Source organism: Aspergillus tubingensis (genome assembly GCF_013340325.1).
Source record: "Aspergillus tubingensis WU-2223L DNA, scaffold_12, whole genome shotgun sequence".
Taxonomy (NCBI): Eukaryota; Fungi; Ascomycota; class Eurotiomycetes; order Eurotiales; family Aspergillaceae; genus Aspergillus; species Aspergillus tubingensis.
The window spans coordinates 458,674-477,703 of record NW_023336286.1 but is presented as its reverse complement, the minus strand read 5'-3'; the positions used below and the strand labels follow the sequence as shown (position 1 = coordinate 477,703).

At 50.4% G+C, this 19,030-nt stretch overlaps 3 protein-coding genes across 3 annotated transcripts; all 3 read left to right on the top strand.

Annotated features, from left to right (window-relative positions):
* Window positions 1-284: 284 nt before the first annotated feature.
* AtWU_10217 (vacuolar protein sorting protein DigA) lies at window positions 285-3,306 on the top strand (the record flags this gene model as incomplete). The annotated part of the gene is made up of 3 exons (XM_035505322.1): window positions 285-501; window positions 575-3,170; window positions 3,222-3,306. The coding sequence occupies 3 exons, from the start codon at window positions 285-287 to the stop codon at window positions 3,304-3,306; spliced, it is 2,898 nt and encodes a 965-aa protein (XP_035361215.1).
* A 9,241-nt stretch (window positions 3,307-12,547) lies between these two features.
* On the top strand, window positions 12,548-14,488 carry AtWU_10216 (putative serine/threonine protein kinase; the record flags this gene model as incomplete). Its single annotated transcript, XM_035505321.1, has 1 exon — window positions 12,548-14,488. One exon carries the CDS (start codon window positions 12,548-12,550, stop codon window positions 14,486-14,488), a length of 1,941 nt encoding a protein of 646 aa, XP_035361214.1.
* A 1,486-nt stretch (window positions 14,489-15,974) lies between these two features.
* Window positions 15,975-18,473, top strand: AtWU_10215 (Sad1/UNC domain protein; the record flags this gene model as incomplete). The annotated part of the gene is made up of 1 exon (XM_035505320.1): window positions 15,975-18,473. One exon carries the CDS (start codon window positions 15,975-15,977, stop codon window positions 18,471-18,473), a length of 2,499 nt encoding a protein of 832 aa, XP_035361213.1.
* Window positions 18,474-19,030: the final 557 nt, after the last annotated feature.

Here is a 19,030-nt window from a genome sequence, read left to right as displayed (position 1 = left end):
AACTAATACGAAATTTCGAGGGTTTCGATTCTTTTCAATTGGTTAAATTCTGGGGTTAACAGTATATACATCGAATACTACGCAAGCGGCATCTGGTATAGAAGGTGTCTGCCTCAGGCATATGTGCCAAGGTATCAATAGCTCCGCTTCGGGCGAGCTCCCCCCATCTTCATCATCGCCCATCTCCAGCTCGCCTGGCTGCTATACCTCGTCCGGGCAGCTCCACTCAAGCTTATTGTGCGGTCGAGCAATGAAATAGGACCATTATTTACAATTGGCGCATCATGGCGCTGGAGACGTCCAGCGGTTATGTTGCTCCCAGCAACCTCACCGAGCCTGCGGACGCCGGTTTGTCCATGTTCGATGTCCGACATGTGCAGTTGCAGTTTCCACTGGCTGCGGACTTTGTCGCAGCGCAGGTCGCTAATAATGTTTTGATTCTGGCTTTGTCGACGGGGCGCATCCTCCGAATAGATCTTGATACCCCGGAGGACATCGATGGTTCGTGACCTTATGACGGAGATCCTGGAGAATTAACCACACTCCCGGTGCCAGGCTGACTCGCAATTCTTAGATATCGACCTTCCCAAAAAGTCATCCGAGATAGGCGTTATACGTCGCATGTTTCTGGACCCTTCCGCGTCCCATCTGATCATCACCACTACCCTTGGCGAGAACTACTACCTCCATACCCAATCCCGACAGCCCAAGCCACTGTCGCGACTGAAAGGTGTTCCGATAGAAAGTGTCGCATGGAACCCCTCTTTACCTACGGCCTCAACAAGAGAGATACTTTTGGGCACGACGGACGGCCAGATATGGGAGGCCTACATTGAACCATCTACCGAATTCTACCGCCGTGAAGAGAGATATGCGCAGGCCATCTACAAGACCCCGGAAGGATCGCCTGTCACAGGAATTTGGGCGGAGATAATACCTACGAAGCCCGAGTTCAGACGGGTGCTAATAACGACCCATGGCAAGCTTCTGTGTTTTACAGGACGTACGGGAAGGTACGGGAGAGAAGGTGGAAGTCTCGTCTACGCTGATCTATTCCAACGCGAGGCGCCTGTAAGTCATGAGATTCAGAAGCCTTCTAGCGCGGCACCATCAGCACTGGCTATCTCGCCTATTGTTCCAGAAGGCCAGAGTGCGACTGGCCAGCCGGAGAATGAGTTCGCATGGCTCAGTTCGCAGGGTATCTATCATGGGCAACTTCCATATGCGCCGCAGAAACTCCCTCAGCCATTTGAAAGCTCAACCATGCTGCCGCGGTCGTTGTTCCCGGCCAGTGAATCTGCGCGCGGAGGCAAGAAGCTTATACAAGATCCAATAACTGCCATGACGTTGTCCCAGTGGCACATTCTAGCCCTTGTTGAAGGCAGAGTTGTTGCTGTGAACCGTATGAATGATGAGATTGTCTACGATGAAGCAGTTTTGGAACCGGGACAGAGCGCTTTGGGCCTCTTGACGGATGCGATGCAGCACACTTACTGGCTGTTTACCAGCCAGGAAATCTTCGAAATCGCAGTCGAGGACGAGGATAGAGACGTTTGGAAGGTATTCCTACAGAAGGAGATGTTTGACGAAGCTTTGCAGTATGCCCGTACTACAGCGCAAAAGGATGCTGTTTCCACCGCCTCAGGAGACTTCCTCGCCAGTAAGGGCCGTTATCTGGATGCGGCCAAGGTCTGGGGCAAGAGCAGCAAAGGCTTCGAAGAGGTCTGTCTGACTCTGATCAACCGAGGCGAGCATGATGCGCTGCGGAAGTACCTTCTTGGGCAGCTTTCTACGTATAAGAAGTCCTCGTCGATGCAACGGATCATGGTTGCCAGCTGGCTTGTCGAAGTATTCATGACGAAGTTGAATTCGCTTGATGATAACATCGCCACCAAAGCAGAATTGGCGGAGGGAACGAGCACGGAAGAAGTCAAGGACGAACTTGGCAGTGTCCGGGCTGAGTTCCAAGAGTTCGTCACCAAATATCGGTCCGACTTGGACAAGAAGACTGCATATGATCTCATCAGTAGCCACGGACGAGAAGAGGAGTTGCTTTTCTTTGCCACGGCGGTCAATGACCACAACTATGTGCTGTCCTACTGGATTCAGAGGGAGAAGTGGTCGGAGGCGCTTAATGTTCTGCAACGACAGAGTGAACCCGATGTGTTTTACAAGTATAGCAGTGTTCTCATGACGCATGCCGCTGCTGGACTAGTCGACATCTTGATGCGGCAGACCAACCTTGAGCCGGAGAAGCTGATTCCTGCGCTGTTGAACTACAACAAAACGGTAAACGTTCCCCTGGGACAGAACCAGGCGGTGCGATACCTGAACTTCATCATTGTCAACCATCCGAAGCCATCCGCGGCGGTCCACAACACCCTGATCTCTATCCACGCCTCGAGTCCCTCGTCCTCGGAAGCCGGACTCCTCACCTACCTGCAGTCACAGTCGTCATCTCCGCCGCCATACGATGCAGACTTTGCGCTGCGTCTTTGTATCCAACACCAGCGCGTGCAATCGTGCGTCCACATTTACAGCGCCATGGGACAGTATCTCCAGGCGGTGGAGCTGGCTCTGCAGCATGAAGATATCGAACTGGCAGCGATTGTGGCAGACCGACCGGAGGGCAACGACAAGCTCCGGAAGAAGCTCTGGCTTCTTGTAGCAGAGAAGAAGATCCGCCAGCCTGGGACAGGCATCAAGGACGCCATCGAGTTCCTTCGCCGATGCGAACTGCTCCGCATCGAGGATCTGATTCCGTTCTTCCCGGACTTTGTCGTCATTGATGACTTCAAGGACGAGATTTGCAGTGCACTGGAGGATTACTCGCGGCATATCGATGCATTGCGACAAGAAATGGATAACTCGGCGCACACAGCGCGTCAGATCCGGACGGAGATTGCAGCGCTGGACACGCGATATGCAATTGTCGAACCCGGAGAGAAGTGCTGGCTCTGCTCCTTGCCCGTGCTCAGCCGGCAATTTTTCGTCTTCCCGTGCCAGCATGCCTTCCACAGCGACTGCCTAGGCAAGGAGGTGCTCGACGGGGCCGGTGGCAAGAAGAAATATATCCGCGACCTACAAGCGCAGCTAAACAAGGGGACATTGGGAGCGGCGCGACGAGAAGAGATTGTGCGGGAACTGGACGGGCTGATTGCAGAGGCCTGGTAAGAGTGCTCCATTCTATTTACTGTATACATTTAGTAACACCGACACAGCGTCCTCTGCGGCGATCATGCCATCAAGCAGATCGACAAGCCATTTGTTGCGGACTTGAACGGGCCCGATGACTGGGCATTGTAGTTGCCTTGAGCGTGGAGAGCACGTTCCTCATCCAATGCATGCATGTCCTTTTTTTCTGTTTTACTCGGTAGCTTCTCAGCCGTTAGCTACTGACTTTCTACCTACCTACTTACCGTCTGTCCCTGTCGTACGATGGCGCCTTGCATTTATCAGCGTTCGAACGAATCATACCTCATGCTTTTCTATTTATTTCCCGGGTATATAAAGCTGCAATATCATGAGCATGGACATAAGCAGAGCACCGAGCACCAATAAGCGTAGCAATACTCCCCAACCGTACTTGTTGCAGAACCAGTAGTAGTGGAATCTACTACTACTACAGTAGCCCAGTCCAGTCCGTCTTCGTGTTCTAGAGCCAAGTCGAGTCGAGCAGAGAGCAAGAAAGCAAGAAACAGCCAACCAACTAACCAACCCCACCCCCTGTCTTCAACTCGTCTCTGCAAAAGCACCGACACACGGACACACACACACACGGACACACCTTGCTGATCCCCTTTTTCTCCAGTGTGTGTGACTACTCGTGTGGGTGGGTGTGGGTGTGTGCTTGCTCGGCGTATCGCCTGCCCAGCTAGCTGCATCCGACAGGGCTGTGCGGGTGCAGCTTGCAGCACACTCTGCATATTAGCCAGCCAGTAGATGGATATCTTGCAACCTACAAATCTCCACTTTTTTTCTTTGATTCCTGCACCTGCAGTGCGTTTCGTGACGAGTTCTGTGCTGCGCTGCGCTGGTGGAGGTGGAGGTGGTCGTGCATGATGGTGGTGGTGAGTGTGGTGAGTATTGCTGCATCCAAGCGCCGGGGAGGGAGGATCCTTGTTATTTGCTTAGTTTGTGTATAGATGGGACTTGGGATATATTTTTGGGTTATAGGTACTAAGTAGATTAAGTAGATATGTTGGTTACTTGGGGTTATGGTAAATATTATTAGTAGCATGTATATCTATATATAAACAGAAAGGTTTGTATAGAGAATATATTAAGAAATGATACTACTACTTAGCGAAGAAATCCATTAGTAATAAGTAGCATGGCATAGCATATTCCATATCATAACCCCAGTAGTATTTGTATTTATACACTGGTAAGTAAGTAAATGAGCAAGTAGGTAGCACTACATCAACATGCTTACTTGTAGTTATGCACAGGTACATAGTAGTATACCTACCTCCACATACATCACCACATACATATCCAAGTTACTACGAAGTAGTATCCTGGAGTACGTGCATATCCTCATGTTGTGTCCCGTGATAGTACATATGATCCATCTGTAGTATGTACAATAACTCACATACATACCTACGTACGTACTACATATGGTGCATGTCTTGCTCTACTCGTCCTGTCTGGTCTGATCCATCTCATTGTCTGAGACAGAAACGGAAGGGATAAGGAGGGGTGTGCAGCAAGCAAGCAAGCAAGCAAGCACCCCATACATGATGAGTCTTGTGCGGGATTATCTTGCATGTTCATGTTCATGTCCTTCTTTCTTGGATTGAGTGTGTGTCGGATGTAGGATGTGGATTCTGGGGTAGTTGTTGAGAATGGGTGAAACAGAAACAGAAAGAGAAACAGAGACTGGGATTTGAGATATCAGTTAGGGTAACTAACTACTTACTATCATTCATACTGAATAACTATTAGTAGATAGGTGGAGATAGTTAGTTACCCCAGACATAACTAATATCTAGATAATTATCAATTAGTTATTTAGTTAGTTAGTCTGTGTCATTTCTTATCCAAGTAACCAACTAGAACAACCAACTACTCTGTAACTAAGTCCTCAAAAATGAGTCCTCGGTTCCTCTCTTCCGTCTGTTTCTCAACGGCGATCCCACTCCACATCCCCATCCCCAGTTCTGCCCTGCGGTTGTTGGTTCCAGGTGAGAAGCAAGGAGTTTCGTCCAGTTTTCGTCCTTCTTTTCCTCCCCGAACTTTATCCCGAAGTGCAGTAAGTAGGTAGGTAAGTAGGTCTTGAATCTGGGGAAATCTCATACACACATACACACATTACATTCCATACCATTCCAGTTTCAGACGGTTCTTTCTTTTTATCTGTAACTACCTAACTACCTAACTAGTACTCTAGTAAGTAGTTAATCAATAACTCACACCTTAAGACAAGATAATATCCATCCAATCCCAATCCCTCTCTAACCGCGGAACTGCCACCTTAAATCCCTATTAGTGGGATCTCACAAATCACTAAATTGCTTTTTTTTCTTTCCTGTTTGATGGATGAATGGATGGATATGAACGGCAACTGATAGCGACGTGACAGAAAAGTATAATTAAGTGGCTGGGCCTTAGTTCACCTATCTAATTAATAGATAGTGGTAGTAGTGATAGTTTGATTGCGAACTGGACTTGGCCTGTGGCACTTTACTGTTGATCGTGCGGGGTAAAGGTGCCACTAACTAGCAAGTAGGTTTTGGACTATCTGTTTATCTGTTTATCGATTTTATTTATTTATCTTGCCTGGGAAGGTTGGGATAGGTTGGTGGCGATGATCGAATCATTTCCGTATGGGGTGATGATGATGATGATGATGGGTTGCTTTTGTGTCGCGTGCTCATTCATGGATTATGCTGTGTTCATTGCTGGTTGGGGTTGGGATTGGGGTAGTTGGGGTTTGATGATGGCGATGAGGGTTGAAGGGTAGTGATTTGATTGATCGGATGCCAGTGGGTTATCTGCCGATAGGAGTGATACGGGGTAAAGTATTTACTTGGTACTCCGTATGGAGTACTACTGGCGGATATATGGATATATGGATGTATACTATGGATCTTGTAATCTATCTGGTGGATATGAGATATGTCCGTTTGGGAGTGATTGGTCTCATCATAGTTACTTCGAGTTGTCTATGGTTGTTTTGTTTGAGATTGTGTCTGTATCTGTAGCTGGCTGTCTATCGGTATACTACTGTAGTAACTAACTAAACTAAACTAAAGCATAGTGATAGAGATAGATAGATAGTACTGTTCTGCAAATGTCGAGACCATCATTTCCAATGGTGCAACATCTCCATCCCAAATCCTGGTACTAGATAACCTTTTCCAACCTTCCTCTGCCTCCTAACTGGCTCCCTCTCCCAGGTTCCACCGATACACCACACCCGCCCAGAACAAGCGACGATAGGGTGTTCCAGCCATACAGCACCGCCCCGTGTTCCATTCGGCAGATAATCATCCCGATAAGGGGGATAAGAAGAAGCAGACAGTATCTAAGGTTCAGCACCCGGGGTTTCCATGAACCTAGTCATTGTTGAGACGGAAGTTTGGCAAAGTTCCAGGCAGTCAGGATTATCCAGTTTATCCACTGGGTCACGCTATCCCGGTTCCATGGGATAGATGAATGTTAGCGGGAAACCTTGGGAATGGCGTGAGAGATAGGCAGAGAGAAAAGAGAGAGAGATAGCCAGGTGACCTGGATCACCTGAGAGGCTAAAAGTAAATACTTTGTACAGTAAGTATGGGCCTGAGACTGGGGCTGGGCTGGGATTTGGTCATTCGGGATTCCTGGGGCAGAGATGGAACCAGATGGAATCTCATGGAAGATTTAAACTATTCTCTCATACGAAGAGTGTGTCAGCCACCATCAGAGATCCAAAGGAACCGAGAAGGATGGACGATGAGGTGGTGGTGATGATGATGGTGGTGGTGTGGTGGTGGTGGTGGTAAGGCCAGGCAGCTTGCTTGGGGGGCCGCTGCTTATCGCGTGATGCGTGCAAAAACAGCCACCTGGCAGAATGAATAGCGGGAAACCTAATGGGAAGGAATTCCTTAGTCAGAAAGGAAACCCATCCGTCCATCCATCCACGTATGCCTGAGGTCTGTTTTTTGTTGCACTCTTTCTTTGAGGGTGACCACCTCATCATCGTCCCTTGGCTGCCTCCTGCTAGCTGCCCATCGGCGTGTCGGAGACAGGCAAGCCTGCATGATCGAGACACGCAACTCTTTGCCAGCTGCAAGGACAAAACCTTCCCGACACTCGCTCGGGAGGCGGTCAGCCAGGCACTAATGCACCTTGGTCCTTCACCGCCAGCATCGCTTTCTTGTTGCTCATGCAGCCCCGGAAAGATACTTGCCAGCCACGGGGCGCTGCCAGTGCTTTTTGTGTTGGCTGTTATGGAGTTTAAGAGTCATGTTATGTTTATTGATTTGATTATAGTTTATATGTTCATTTAATTTGACTTTGTATTTTTCTTTTACTCAATTTCATCATTTAGTCTCCGACCATGTACCTCCGTTTTATGTATGTAGGAAGAGGGATATTTCCATCCAGTCACCTCGTTCCAGTTGTACACAACCTTATCCACTACTTACTACTTACTACTACATAGTAAGAAATAGTAATAGTAAAAGTACCATAACGGAGGATAATAATTATTATCTTGCCGATAGTACAACCCGAAACGAACCATTAGCAGCTACATACCTCCTGTCATATGTTCACTCCATATACTCCATACTTTCAAAGCCGAGAAGAAGGAAAAACAAATAACCAAGTCTCCACCCCGATCGATAGTACGATACGATTGCCAGATCAAAAGTTGGCCCAGGAGTCTTGTCTGTCTGTCTGTCTGTCTGAGACGTAATCTCCCTGCCTTCCCGTTTTAACCCCGCAAATCCTGTTACAGATGATGGGCCGAGTTGAAGGAAATCCCGCGCGGTAAACAGGATCAACGTGGATCACGCAGGTTTTGTGCAACAACAATCGACGTTGTTGATTGATTGATTCAACATGGTGTATGGTTTCCCTGGGTTATCTGGCTGGCCTGGACCGAACCACACACACCCTCTCTCTCTCTCCCTGACTCAATTGTCTTTTTTCTTCTTACTTTGAACCTTAGGTACTAATCCTTTGGGGAGAAAAAAAAGGTACCTGATGCGGTGCTGAACTTTTAGGTACTTACCCTGACTCAGATTGTTAATGTTAGGTACTTACTCTGTTGGTTTACTACCTCGTCGGGTAGATATGATTTTTTTACTTTCTTACATACTTTTTTTCTCCGCATGGGCAAGTCAGAAAAATAGAGGAAATTATCCAGTCATATCATTATCTCTCGTATGATCGGTGATACCTGAGTATCGTCAGTACTAGACTAGTAGTAAGTAGCAGAATCTACTGCCACCTCTCGGAACCTAGGCTTTAGTCTCCTCTGATGATCGGCGCGCAGCAATATCCGTATCTACCGACAACAGCTTCTTCCCCATACTACTCCCTACTAGTCTATTAGTCCACTGTGTCACAAGTTAGTTAACTCAACGAATAGTCCGGGATCATCCTCCCGGGCCTTTTTTGAGAACAGCCGACCCAAACGAATGGTCAATTATTGGCCACGACTTCGCGCCAGTCGTTGCTTGCTTGGGGCTGGCGTCATGCAGCCTGGAAATAGTGGCCACTGGGGGGTTCTGTCTGATTGGATCCTGAGGGATCCACTGTAGCGTCACTCAGACTGTTGTGGCCGCCCGCCAGGCCAACTCCAGGCACCCCCCGGATAGGGACTGGACCCGTAGTAACTTAGTATAGTAGTAGGTATGGATCCGTATTTGTTAATTTACTTAGTAATCATGCTGGACGCAACTCTTGATTGGATTTGTTCCCGCCGCCGGCCGAGGACGGGAGAGTCAGTGGAAATGATTAGTATGCTCTGAAAATGGAAACATGATAGCGATACGTAGTCTAGGTGCAATCATCGCGTGTTCAAGTGTCTCCATCGTCACCGGTTCCTCTGGTGGGGTGGTTTTTCCCCCCCGTTTACTGTTAGATGGTGGATGGGTTTAGGATCGATCTGATCTGGTCTTGGTCTGGTTGGGGACAGAAGAGGGGAAATGAGAGCGGGCCATTCGGTGATCATTACCTTAGCTCTGGGGGGATGATGAAGACGATGGCTATGATGGTGATGATGATGTTGGGTATTACGAAAACCGCCGCCCCCTTGTTGCGTTGTTGACTGACTGGTCTCAACGGAAATAGTTATACCTCGGATGCATTATTCCGTCATTGTCAATGTTTTGGAGGGATTGACTTGTAAAAGAAGGGAATGATGTAGTTATCTCCCGGAATATATTGATTGTACTTTGTATCTGTCTATCAGGGAACATAGCAAGGTGGATGATAAGTGATGAAGATAGATAACATTGCTCGGATGGGGTGGGAGAGACCCTGCCGGGACCTGCAGGAACTTAGCTTAGCCGGTAGACTTGGTGCTGCCTTGGTGCCCAGGGCGTACCCTCCATGTCCCCCTGCTCAGGCTGTAGTCTACTCACGCCGTCTTTGCTTGGGAGGTAACTCTAAACCGGCGCTTAACTTGACTTTGGATTCTGCTGCACCAATTGAAAAGTTATGAATGTATATTAACTTTTGGTTATCCAATGGTCATCAACAATTTACATAAAATAGTTCAAAGTTAGTGATTGATTAATTACTTTACTGGTGTAAACAGTTACTGAGGGAGGGAGGGAGCTACAGTCAGCAGCCGTTAGTATTGGCAAGCTGGCCGCAATCAGGACAGGTTACATGTACCTGAGTCTGGGGGCTTGCGGCACCTATACTCCGTAGTTACTACATAATAATACATTTCCCCAACAAGCAAAAAAAATGAAAAGAAAAATGCCTCGGGGAATTGACGCATTCAATGACACCTGCCTCCCAGCCCGTCATTTTAGAATTGCAACAAATCTCGTCATTAAAATGCCAAATGACAGTATCATTATTGACAAAGCAGTAATGGAATTGAGACGACCTGGCAACAATGGCAGGGGATGACTCAAAGGGAGAGGGAGACAGCGGAAAAGTGGAGGAATGTTCTGGGCTGCTGAGGTGATTGATAGGCAGCCAGGAGAATAACGCCTTCGTAATCAATGACTGGAACGCTACTGAAACATTACCTGGAGCCATTTAACGGCTTCTCGGAGGCAGTGATTCCCGTGCTCAACTATCCATAGATAGTAATAACCGTAAATAACTGGGAAATTTTATTATTATTATTATTATTTTGATTAGAATTATGATTCTTACTACTAATATGGTTATTGGATTATTGACTGACTCTGGTGCCTTTTGGTAACTGGATAACCAGAAATTGAGAGAGAGAGAGGGGAAAGACTCAGGACTTGAGTTGAGTCAACCAGACAGAGTTGGTACCGCAAAAAGAGTCGGCTCTTCCATGACGCTGCGGGTTATGGAGAACCTTCCAGGACAGGCAATGCTGAATCACCGCCGCGCGGATTCCTCTGGCGACGGACGGAGAGGGAAAAGGGAAGGGAAAACAGTCATTCAGGGGGGCGCAGAAAGAGGGAGTGGAGTCGAATGGCCGGATGCGGCCTCTTTTTCTCGACCTGCCGCCAGTCAAGTGGGTCGGCCGGAAGATCGCACGTACAGTATTGTTACCACTTGACCACGAGGGAAATGGGGGTTGCCGGGTACCATCCTCGCAGGCACTTGGCCCGATTGGGGAGTCTGGAGTATGCATGAGTATGCATGATTACCGTAATAAACACCCGTCATTGGACAGCAGGCCACCCACCCTGGAACCAAGGCGACGTAGGAGGTTCTCGCTCGTTCGCCCACTTTCTCGCCATCGCTGCAGGTTGAGTGGGTTTGTTTCCCTTTCCCTCCCCCAAGGTTCCGAGAGTCGCCCCCCTCCGACTAGCCGTGCCTAGGAAATACTAGGAATATGGAAGGGCATAGAGTCCAGTCGTCACCCTCCCTCCGTTTCCACCCTCCCCCCCCCCGTACTTTTACGAATTACCGTACCTACCTAAACCCCATCTGATCCCAACTGCTATCATCCGGAACCTCCTTATCCCTATCGCTCGCTCTCTCTCCTCTTGCTCATCCATCCTCTCCACCTCACCTTCCTACTCACACCTACACTCTCACCTTCCTCTTCACTTCTTCTCCTCCTTTCTCCCTCCTACTCTTCTCTTCCTCTCTTCCTTCCTATCCTTATCCTTCATCATCTCTTCGTTCCCGCGCTCCCAGCTACCAATCCATTGCTCCTTCTACATCCGCGCTTCCCCAATCAGCCTTCCCAACCCAACCCATCAACTATCGCCACCCCATCATCTTCCTCTTCGCCTCACCACCTCTATCGCGACACGATACAGTACTGCTTGCAATCCTCTGATTAGGTCACATTGCCAAAGATTTCCCCACTAGATCTACTTCAGAACAGAGTACTTGTCCTGTCCTCTACGGTCTAATCTGCCTCGCCGCTGTCTTCCTGCCTGGCCTTCCGAACACCCTGCGTGACTCATCTCAAAGCCAACCACGTCGAGAGTTCCTCGGACCCACGAGTCCCTCCCTCAATCCAACCGTCTCAAAGCCGCGTGCTACGTTTCAATTGCAGAGATACGTGTTGAGGGTTCTGCGTCTGCTGTGAGGTCGACTTCTGCTTAGTTGTCCATCCGTTCGCCGCGCAACCTGGGCCGGGTGCTGGTATTCGGTTCTTCACCTCGTTCTCCTACGGGCCTGAAGATCCATCATACCAGTTGTCCAGAGCCCCGCTATACCTCCTATATAGTTCCTCTCTCTCAAATCTCCGGACTATATATCATCGGGCGACTTATGACCTTATAGCCGTCGGTCCCGTCCTCGATCACTTCCCCTCCCCCCTGAGTCACGACCCCTCTCCGGCCCTTCAGCCTGGTGTTCGAAGGCCTTTTTCAGTTACGAGCCTTGTTTGTTTATACATTTGGTGTTCAAGTCACGATATTACGCAGCGTTATTCTCCCTTGGTCCTTCTATTTGGTGTCCCATTGCCGGACATAGTCATTCACTTCGACACATTCTTTCTCTCGACATATTTCCGTTCCTCGGGCTTCGCGCCTCTACACTTGTGAAACGATATACAGATGCACTCATAACAGCTCTTTACTATTTCCTAGCCGTCGTCAATCACCCTTCTCCTAAGGGTATCTGCACTGCGCTTCGCGCCTACTCGTCGTCATCATTTTCTTTTCGTTTGTCACCATATCCTCTCTTCCCGGTATTTATATGAAACTGTGACTCAACAAGCCGGTTGTTTTCTTGTCTTCTTTCTACTCTATTCGCCTTCATCTTTCTACTTCTATTCTCGGTGGTCGAGATCTGCTTGGCATTTGACCATCTTGGTTGTCTGGTTGTTTGACATCATTCTTGCATCCGTCTTGCGATAACCTCCATCGACGTTATAAACCACTGGAACGAACATCTCTGGGAGAACATCGTCTAGTCCGAGTATATATCAGATATGGAGTGCCTAAAGAACAGCTTTGTGGAGGGTCAGCTCCTTGATGGGCGCTTCCGAACAGTCGCCCCTCTGAACCACGGTTCGTTTGGCATGGTCTTCCTTGCTATCGACACCAAGACCGGCCAGGACGTTGCTATCAAGTGCCTGACCAAGGGTGGTGCTTCGCCGTACGATGCTCGTTTCGAAGAGCTCGACTGCCACCGACGCCTTGCTCACCACCCCAACATCGTCAACCTCATCCATTCGTTTGAGACAGATGCTCACATGTACATCGTTTTGGAGTACTGTTCCAACGGCGATCTGTATGAGGCTATCAGGCTCAACCGTGGCCCCTTGGAGACGGAGCACGTGCGTGATTTCATGTTGCAGCTGGTCAGCGCCGTCGAGTTCATGCACGCCAATGGCATGTACCATCGTGATATCAAGCCAGAGAACATCTTCTTGATGCAGGATGGATCCATGAAGCTGGGTGACTTGGGTCTGGCGACCCGGGATACCTGGAGTCATGAGGCATGTGTTGGAAGTGACCGCTACATGGCTCCGGAGCAGTATGACCCTTCGACCACTGGCTACTCTCCCGCCAAGGCCGACATCTGGGCGATTGGTATTTGCTTGCTGAACGTTCTCTTCGCGCGGAACCCATTCGCTACCCCGACCGAATCCGATATCCTTTTCGCGGACTATGTCCGCGACCGCCAATCACTCTTCGACATCTTCCCCAACATGTCCCAGGATACCTTTGAGATCCTGAGATTTGCTTTGGCTATCGACCCCGAGAAGCGCTCCCTTTCTGGTATTCGTGATTCCATCATGCGGACTGTTTCCTTCACTACCGATGACGAAGCATTGGATGAGTTCTGCACCGATGACCGCGAGGTCGTTCCCGCCAGTGCCAACCGCGAGCCTCTCCGGACGCCTTCCATCCAGAGCCCGCACATCAACCAGGGCGATTCGTTCCCATGGGCCAAAGCCCTCCAGGCCAGCCCCCCTCAGCAGATCCGGCAGCTGTCGGCTATTCCCGACAACGAGAGTTACTCGGAGGATCTGTTCCCTCCTTCGGAGACTGCTGGCACATCGTGGTTCTCCGTTCACCAAGGCACTCCCTCCATGGCATCTGTTCTGGAGTCTGCTCTTGGCGATTCGTTCCGGCCATCTGCTTTCCGCAAGGGTGAGCTGCGTTTCCCTCCACCATCGGACCCGGTGCCCATCACCGGATCTCTTCCCAGTCATACGACCAAGCCTTTGCCTTCTCTTTCCATGGTCTTTGGTAAGAAGAAGGACGAGCAGATCTCCAAGAGCTGGAGTGATCTGTGGGACGAGGAGGAGGAGTCTGAGACCGAAGACCTGGCTTTCCAGCAGCGGCGCGAGCAGAACTCCCGTAGCTGGAGCCACGAAAGCACCAGCCCTGTCGAGGCTAACGTTCCTGAGCTCTGTGGCCCGCTGACAGGCCTTCGGGATTCTGTGACTCCTTCTATGCTTAACGTTCGCTCTCAGCAACCCAAGCCTTCGGTGCCATCCGAGGAGACTTCTGGGAAGTCATGGAATATTCCCATGGCCCCCACTGGCCTCAAGACTCCCCCTCGCACTCCGGACAGCCCCCCGAAGAACTCCAACACGGACAAGTGGGCTGCTCTGGGTGACCGGAGGAGGAACTACAAGTCTCCCGAGGCTTCACTCGGACGCAAGAAGTTCCCTCTCAACATGAGTTGGAGGAAGGACTGGGGCTTGGGATCTTCTGGCTTCGACTACGGCTCTTGGGCTGCCAAGAAAGAGGCTTCTTCCTTCCAGGATCGCCGCCGACGCCCCTTCCAGGAGAAGGGACGGCGTCGCGATGCCTGGGAGTCACCAAAGTCTGCCAACGTGAAGGTTCCCCATGACTACGATGGCAGTATCGATGAGGATCTCGACCTTGTCGGTGGCTGGCATGACCTCCATCTTTAAGAACCATGTCTCCTGCCTTCGTTCCCGCTCTGCTCTAATCCGATTCCTGTTCGTTGTACCGACCAAAGTACCCTGACAAGAGTGACAAATTCCAAACAACTTTATCTACCGACAACCAAACTTCTCCGGCTTGTTTTCTTCTTTTTTACTTTTTGATTGATTTTTGAAGCGTGTCTCTCCACTCGGCTTAGATGCACCCGCGCCGGGTGCATCCGGCAGCCTTATATTCAATATTTTATTTTCCCCTCTTCTTCTCTACCGTTACGATAGAATGTTTGTATTCGGCAAGCCTCTCACGTCGGAGGTGCTAGTGTTTTGATTCCTATCCTGTATAATATAGCACTCTTCGAAGGAGCAAGCATGGGGATGGGCGGTCGAAAAGTGACTCATCTGCTGGATTTGGGAGGGATTGTTTTGCGGAGGATGTGATTTTGTTTCTCTTCTCTTTCCCCTTTCCATTCTTTGCACAATGTCAACTTTTCAACTTTTCTTACTCAAAAAGAAAATGGTTCAACTTGACGGGGGCCTGGACGACGAGGCAGGCGGAGGACGATGGCAGGTGGCTTGGAGGCCACCAGGGATCTACGAAAGATAACAATGAAAAAAAAGAAAGTCATGGAAAAGCAAGACTACTATGACCATTCATCCACATCTTGAGGCGACTGTGCCGACCAGGCGCAGGACTGGTTTCTTTGTACTGTAACTAGCTGGTATGGTGAGAGTGATACGAGGATACTGGGGATAGCCAGAGGAATCTACCATGATTCGATGTGGATAACTTGCCTTGCCTGCGTAGTGTCAACTGAGTAAACCGGATATCTCCATAGTAGTCATCGTCAGGTCAATGTAGATTGCCAGCTGTTCTGGTGTGACTCACGGCCTCTACACCGTAGGTTTGTCCCCTTCACCTAGTATAGTCTAGTCAGTAGTAGTTAGTAGCAAATGATGCCACTATCTTTAGTGCCAGTGGCGGGAGAGAAGGCGGTGGCAGGTCTCCGTTCCAGACCGCCGCGGGAAAGAATGGAGAAAGACACTCTCCCTCAACTAATCTATCTTCGCGCGACAACGCCATCTCACATCCGGTGAGCAAAGAGGCGGTGTTTCTGGCGCGTGGCCTCTTGCGCGAATTGTCCTACCTACTTTTCCGACCTCCTTTGCTTTCCCAGAGGTTGTTGTTCCTACCATTCATTCATCCTCGGATCTTCTTCTGATCCGTGTGATTACGATCCCCTGAAAGGGCGCGCCGCCTACTGATAAGGAGCGAACTAACTTTACTACTGTCTTCGCTTTCTTTCCCTCCCTCCCCTCCAGTCTATAATAGCTACATACACACATCAGTCCCTACAGTACATAGCGCAATGAATCTTGCCCGAAATACATCATAATAATCACACCGACCTCCTATCCTATCTTACGTGCTACTTGTCCGGAAGACAGACAAAAAAGAAAGAAGAAAGGTCGCATTGCGACACAGTCCCGGTCAAAAATGACCACCAGCTGGACCGCCACACAATGGATTCCCTGGATGACTTTAATCTCCACCTGGATTGACGGCACAACCGCAGACCCCAGTCAGACGATATGTCCCGCGCCGAGTTGGCAAGTCGCCGAAGCCGAGTTCATCCAGTGGCCTCAGTGTCCGGAGACGCGATGGGAAGCGGACCCGGCTACTTCTCTCTCCGCGGCACAACAACAACCGTTGCTGAAAGCACCTGAGGAGACGCTCTCTGTTGTGTCTGTCTCCATGGCTGCTTCTTCGGAGAGCAGCGCACGGCCCGATCACGAGCTCGATACCGAGTCGCCGCTCGATAATGCGAATTTCTTGTCGTTCGAGGATTGGAAGAAGCAGAATTTGGCCAAGGTTGGCCAGTCTGCGGAGAATGTGGGCGCGCGCGGTGCTGCTGCTGCTGCTGCTGGGAAGGAAGGGAGACGGCGTCCGACGGGGATTAATAATGCGTTGGATTCGCTGGGTGAGGATGTTGAGATTGAGTTGGATTTTGGTGGCTTTGGGGCTGATACGCCGGAGGCGGCGAAGCCGACGTCTTGGGGGGCGCGTGTGTCGACTGGGGGTACCACTGAGGAGGGGGGTTCCGTTGGGGATGTGGAGTCACTGGCGCAGGGTGTGCCGCCGGCTGGGGGTGTGTCGAGGTCAAAGGATGCGGGGACGACGTGCAAAGAAAGGTTCAATTATGCGTCGTTTGATTGCGCTGCGACGGTGCTGAAGACAAATCCGGAGTGTACGGGGTCGTCGTCGGTGTTGATTGAGAACAAGGATAGCTATATGCTCAATGAGTGTCGGGCTAACAACAAGTTCTTGATTTTGGAGCTGTGTGATGACATTCTGGTTGATACGGTGGTGTTGGCCAACTATGAGTTTTTCAGCTCCATCTTCCACACCTTTCGCGTCAGTGTGTCGGATCGGTATCCGGCGAAATTGGACCAGTGGCGCGAGCTGGGCATCTACGAGGCGAGGAATACGCGCGAGGTTCAGGCGTTTGCGGTGGAGAATCCGCTTATTTGGGCGCGGTATGTCAAGATCGAGTTTCTCACGCATTATGGGAATGAGTTCTTTTGTCCGCTTAGCTTGATTCGCGTGCATGGAACGACGATGCTGGAGGAGTATAAGCATGATGGGGAGGTTAGTCGGACAGACGATGTGGTGGCTGATGAAGAGCCCGAGCCTGCACCGGCGGCTGCTGAGATAGAGACAATCCCTACGGTGGATGTTGCACCTGCAGCAGGCACGGCAGAGCAGAAGGTGGACGAGCAGACGCCGGAGACTTGCCCTAACCCCGGACCGGTCGTTGATGAGACAGTTATGATGCAGCTTCTGGGGGTGCTTGAGACATGTAGTATTCATGACTCGCCAGCTGCTGGGGTTGAAGGGACTCAGACGTCTCTTAATCGCCCGTCAGCTACTGACGCTGCACCTCCCAAGGGCGACGATGCTGCGTCTGTTGGTAACGATGCTCCAGCCAAGGAGGCAGGGGAGCAGAAAGTGACTGTTAGCCCGAATGTTGACTCGGCACCTTCGTCTGCTACAACGGCTGGTCCAGAAACTACATCACAAGGTGAAGCCGATAGCCGGTCTACTGGCTTCACCAAGGAAGAGCAAAGCGTAGCCGCGGAGACAACGCGGTCAACAGCAACGCAGCCTCCTTCTGCGAACCCAACTACGCAAGAGTCATTCTTCAAGTCCGTGAATAAGCGACTACAAATGCTGGAATCCAACTCCAGTCTTTCACTACTGTACATCGAAGAGCAGTCGCGGATCTTGCGCGACGCATTCAACAAGGTTGAGAAACGACAGCTGGCCAAGACCTCGACGTTCCTGGAGCAACTGAACGTGACGGTGCTTCATGAATTAAAGCAATTCCGCGAGCAGTACGACAACGTGTGGAAGAGCGTAGCACTCGAATTTGAGCACCAGCGCATCCAGTACCATCAGGAGGTGCATTCGCTGAGCGCGCAGCTGGGCGTCCTCGCTGATGAACTGGTCTTCCAGAAGCGGGTGGCCGTCATCCAAAGCATCATGATCCTGTTCTGCTTCGGACTGGTACTCTTCTCGCGCGGCGCCGTCAGCAGCTACATTGAGTTGCCAAGCATGCAAAACATGGTGTCGCGGTCGTACAGTCTGCGGTCATCATCACCTCCGTTTGGGTCGCCGTCTGTAAGCCCGACGTCGTCGGGACGGCGCGCGGGCGGTCACCGACGCAACCTGTCCGAGGATTCTCAGGAAGATGGGCCGATTAGTCCCACACTGGCCTACTCTCCACCAACACCTGTCTCCGATGTGATGAGCTCGTCGGAGGAGGCAGAGAACCACAGGGGTGACTCGTTGGCACTGCCGGAGGTGGCGCCACCAGTCCGATCGCGCAGTAGTCCGCCTGACCTCAAGGGAGGCGAGGAGTCCATTGAAGAATCATCTAGCTCGGGCGAGTCACCCGTGTCTCATGGACGGAATGCCGCGGTGGCCGAGGCCTAGTGATGATGCGGTCGTGGCATGTGGAGCCCGACATGACAGACGGGTTGCATTCTGGCTGCAGGTTCAGCGCGGTGGCGATGTCTCGGCCGCGTGTTTCCAGGCCAACAGCTGCAGAAGAGCTTATCTGACTGAGTGACGAGAAGGCTGCCATTCCTGGGGAAAGTGTAAATGTGTTGGCCACGGCAGCAGCTGGTGACACCGGATAGAGTGCAGGGGGGATGCAGGGAATATGTATGTTTGTATGTACACATATTGTAGAGGAGTACGGAGTACAGCTACGCGACATGATGAGACGATGTATATACCCAAACCATTTACAGTGATTATTGAATGGACAAATAATTGATACAAATGATGTACTTAACTACTTACTCTCTAAGTGAATAGACAATGAATGACATCTTCGGGTGGTGGTAATGGAGGTGGTTGCCATGACAACAATCGACGGGTTTTTCTTGCCTTCGATTCTTATCCTCTTCCCTCCCACTGCCTTCCACTGACTCTTCCTCCACATCTCTGCTGCTACAAGACTACTTGTTTCTCATTTCAAGAACCAG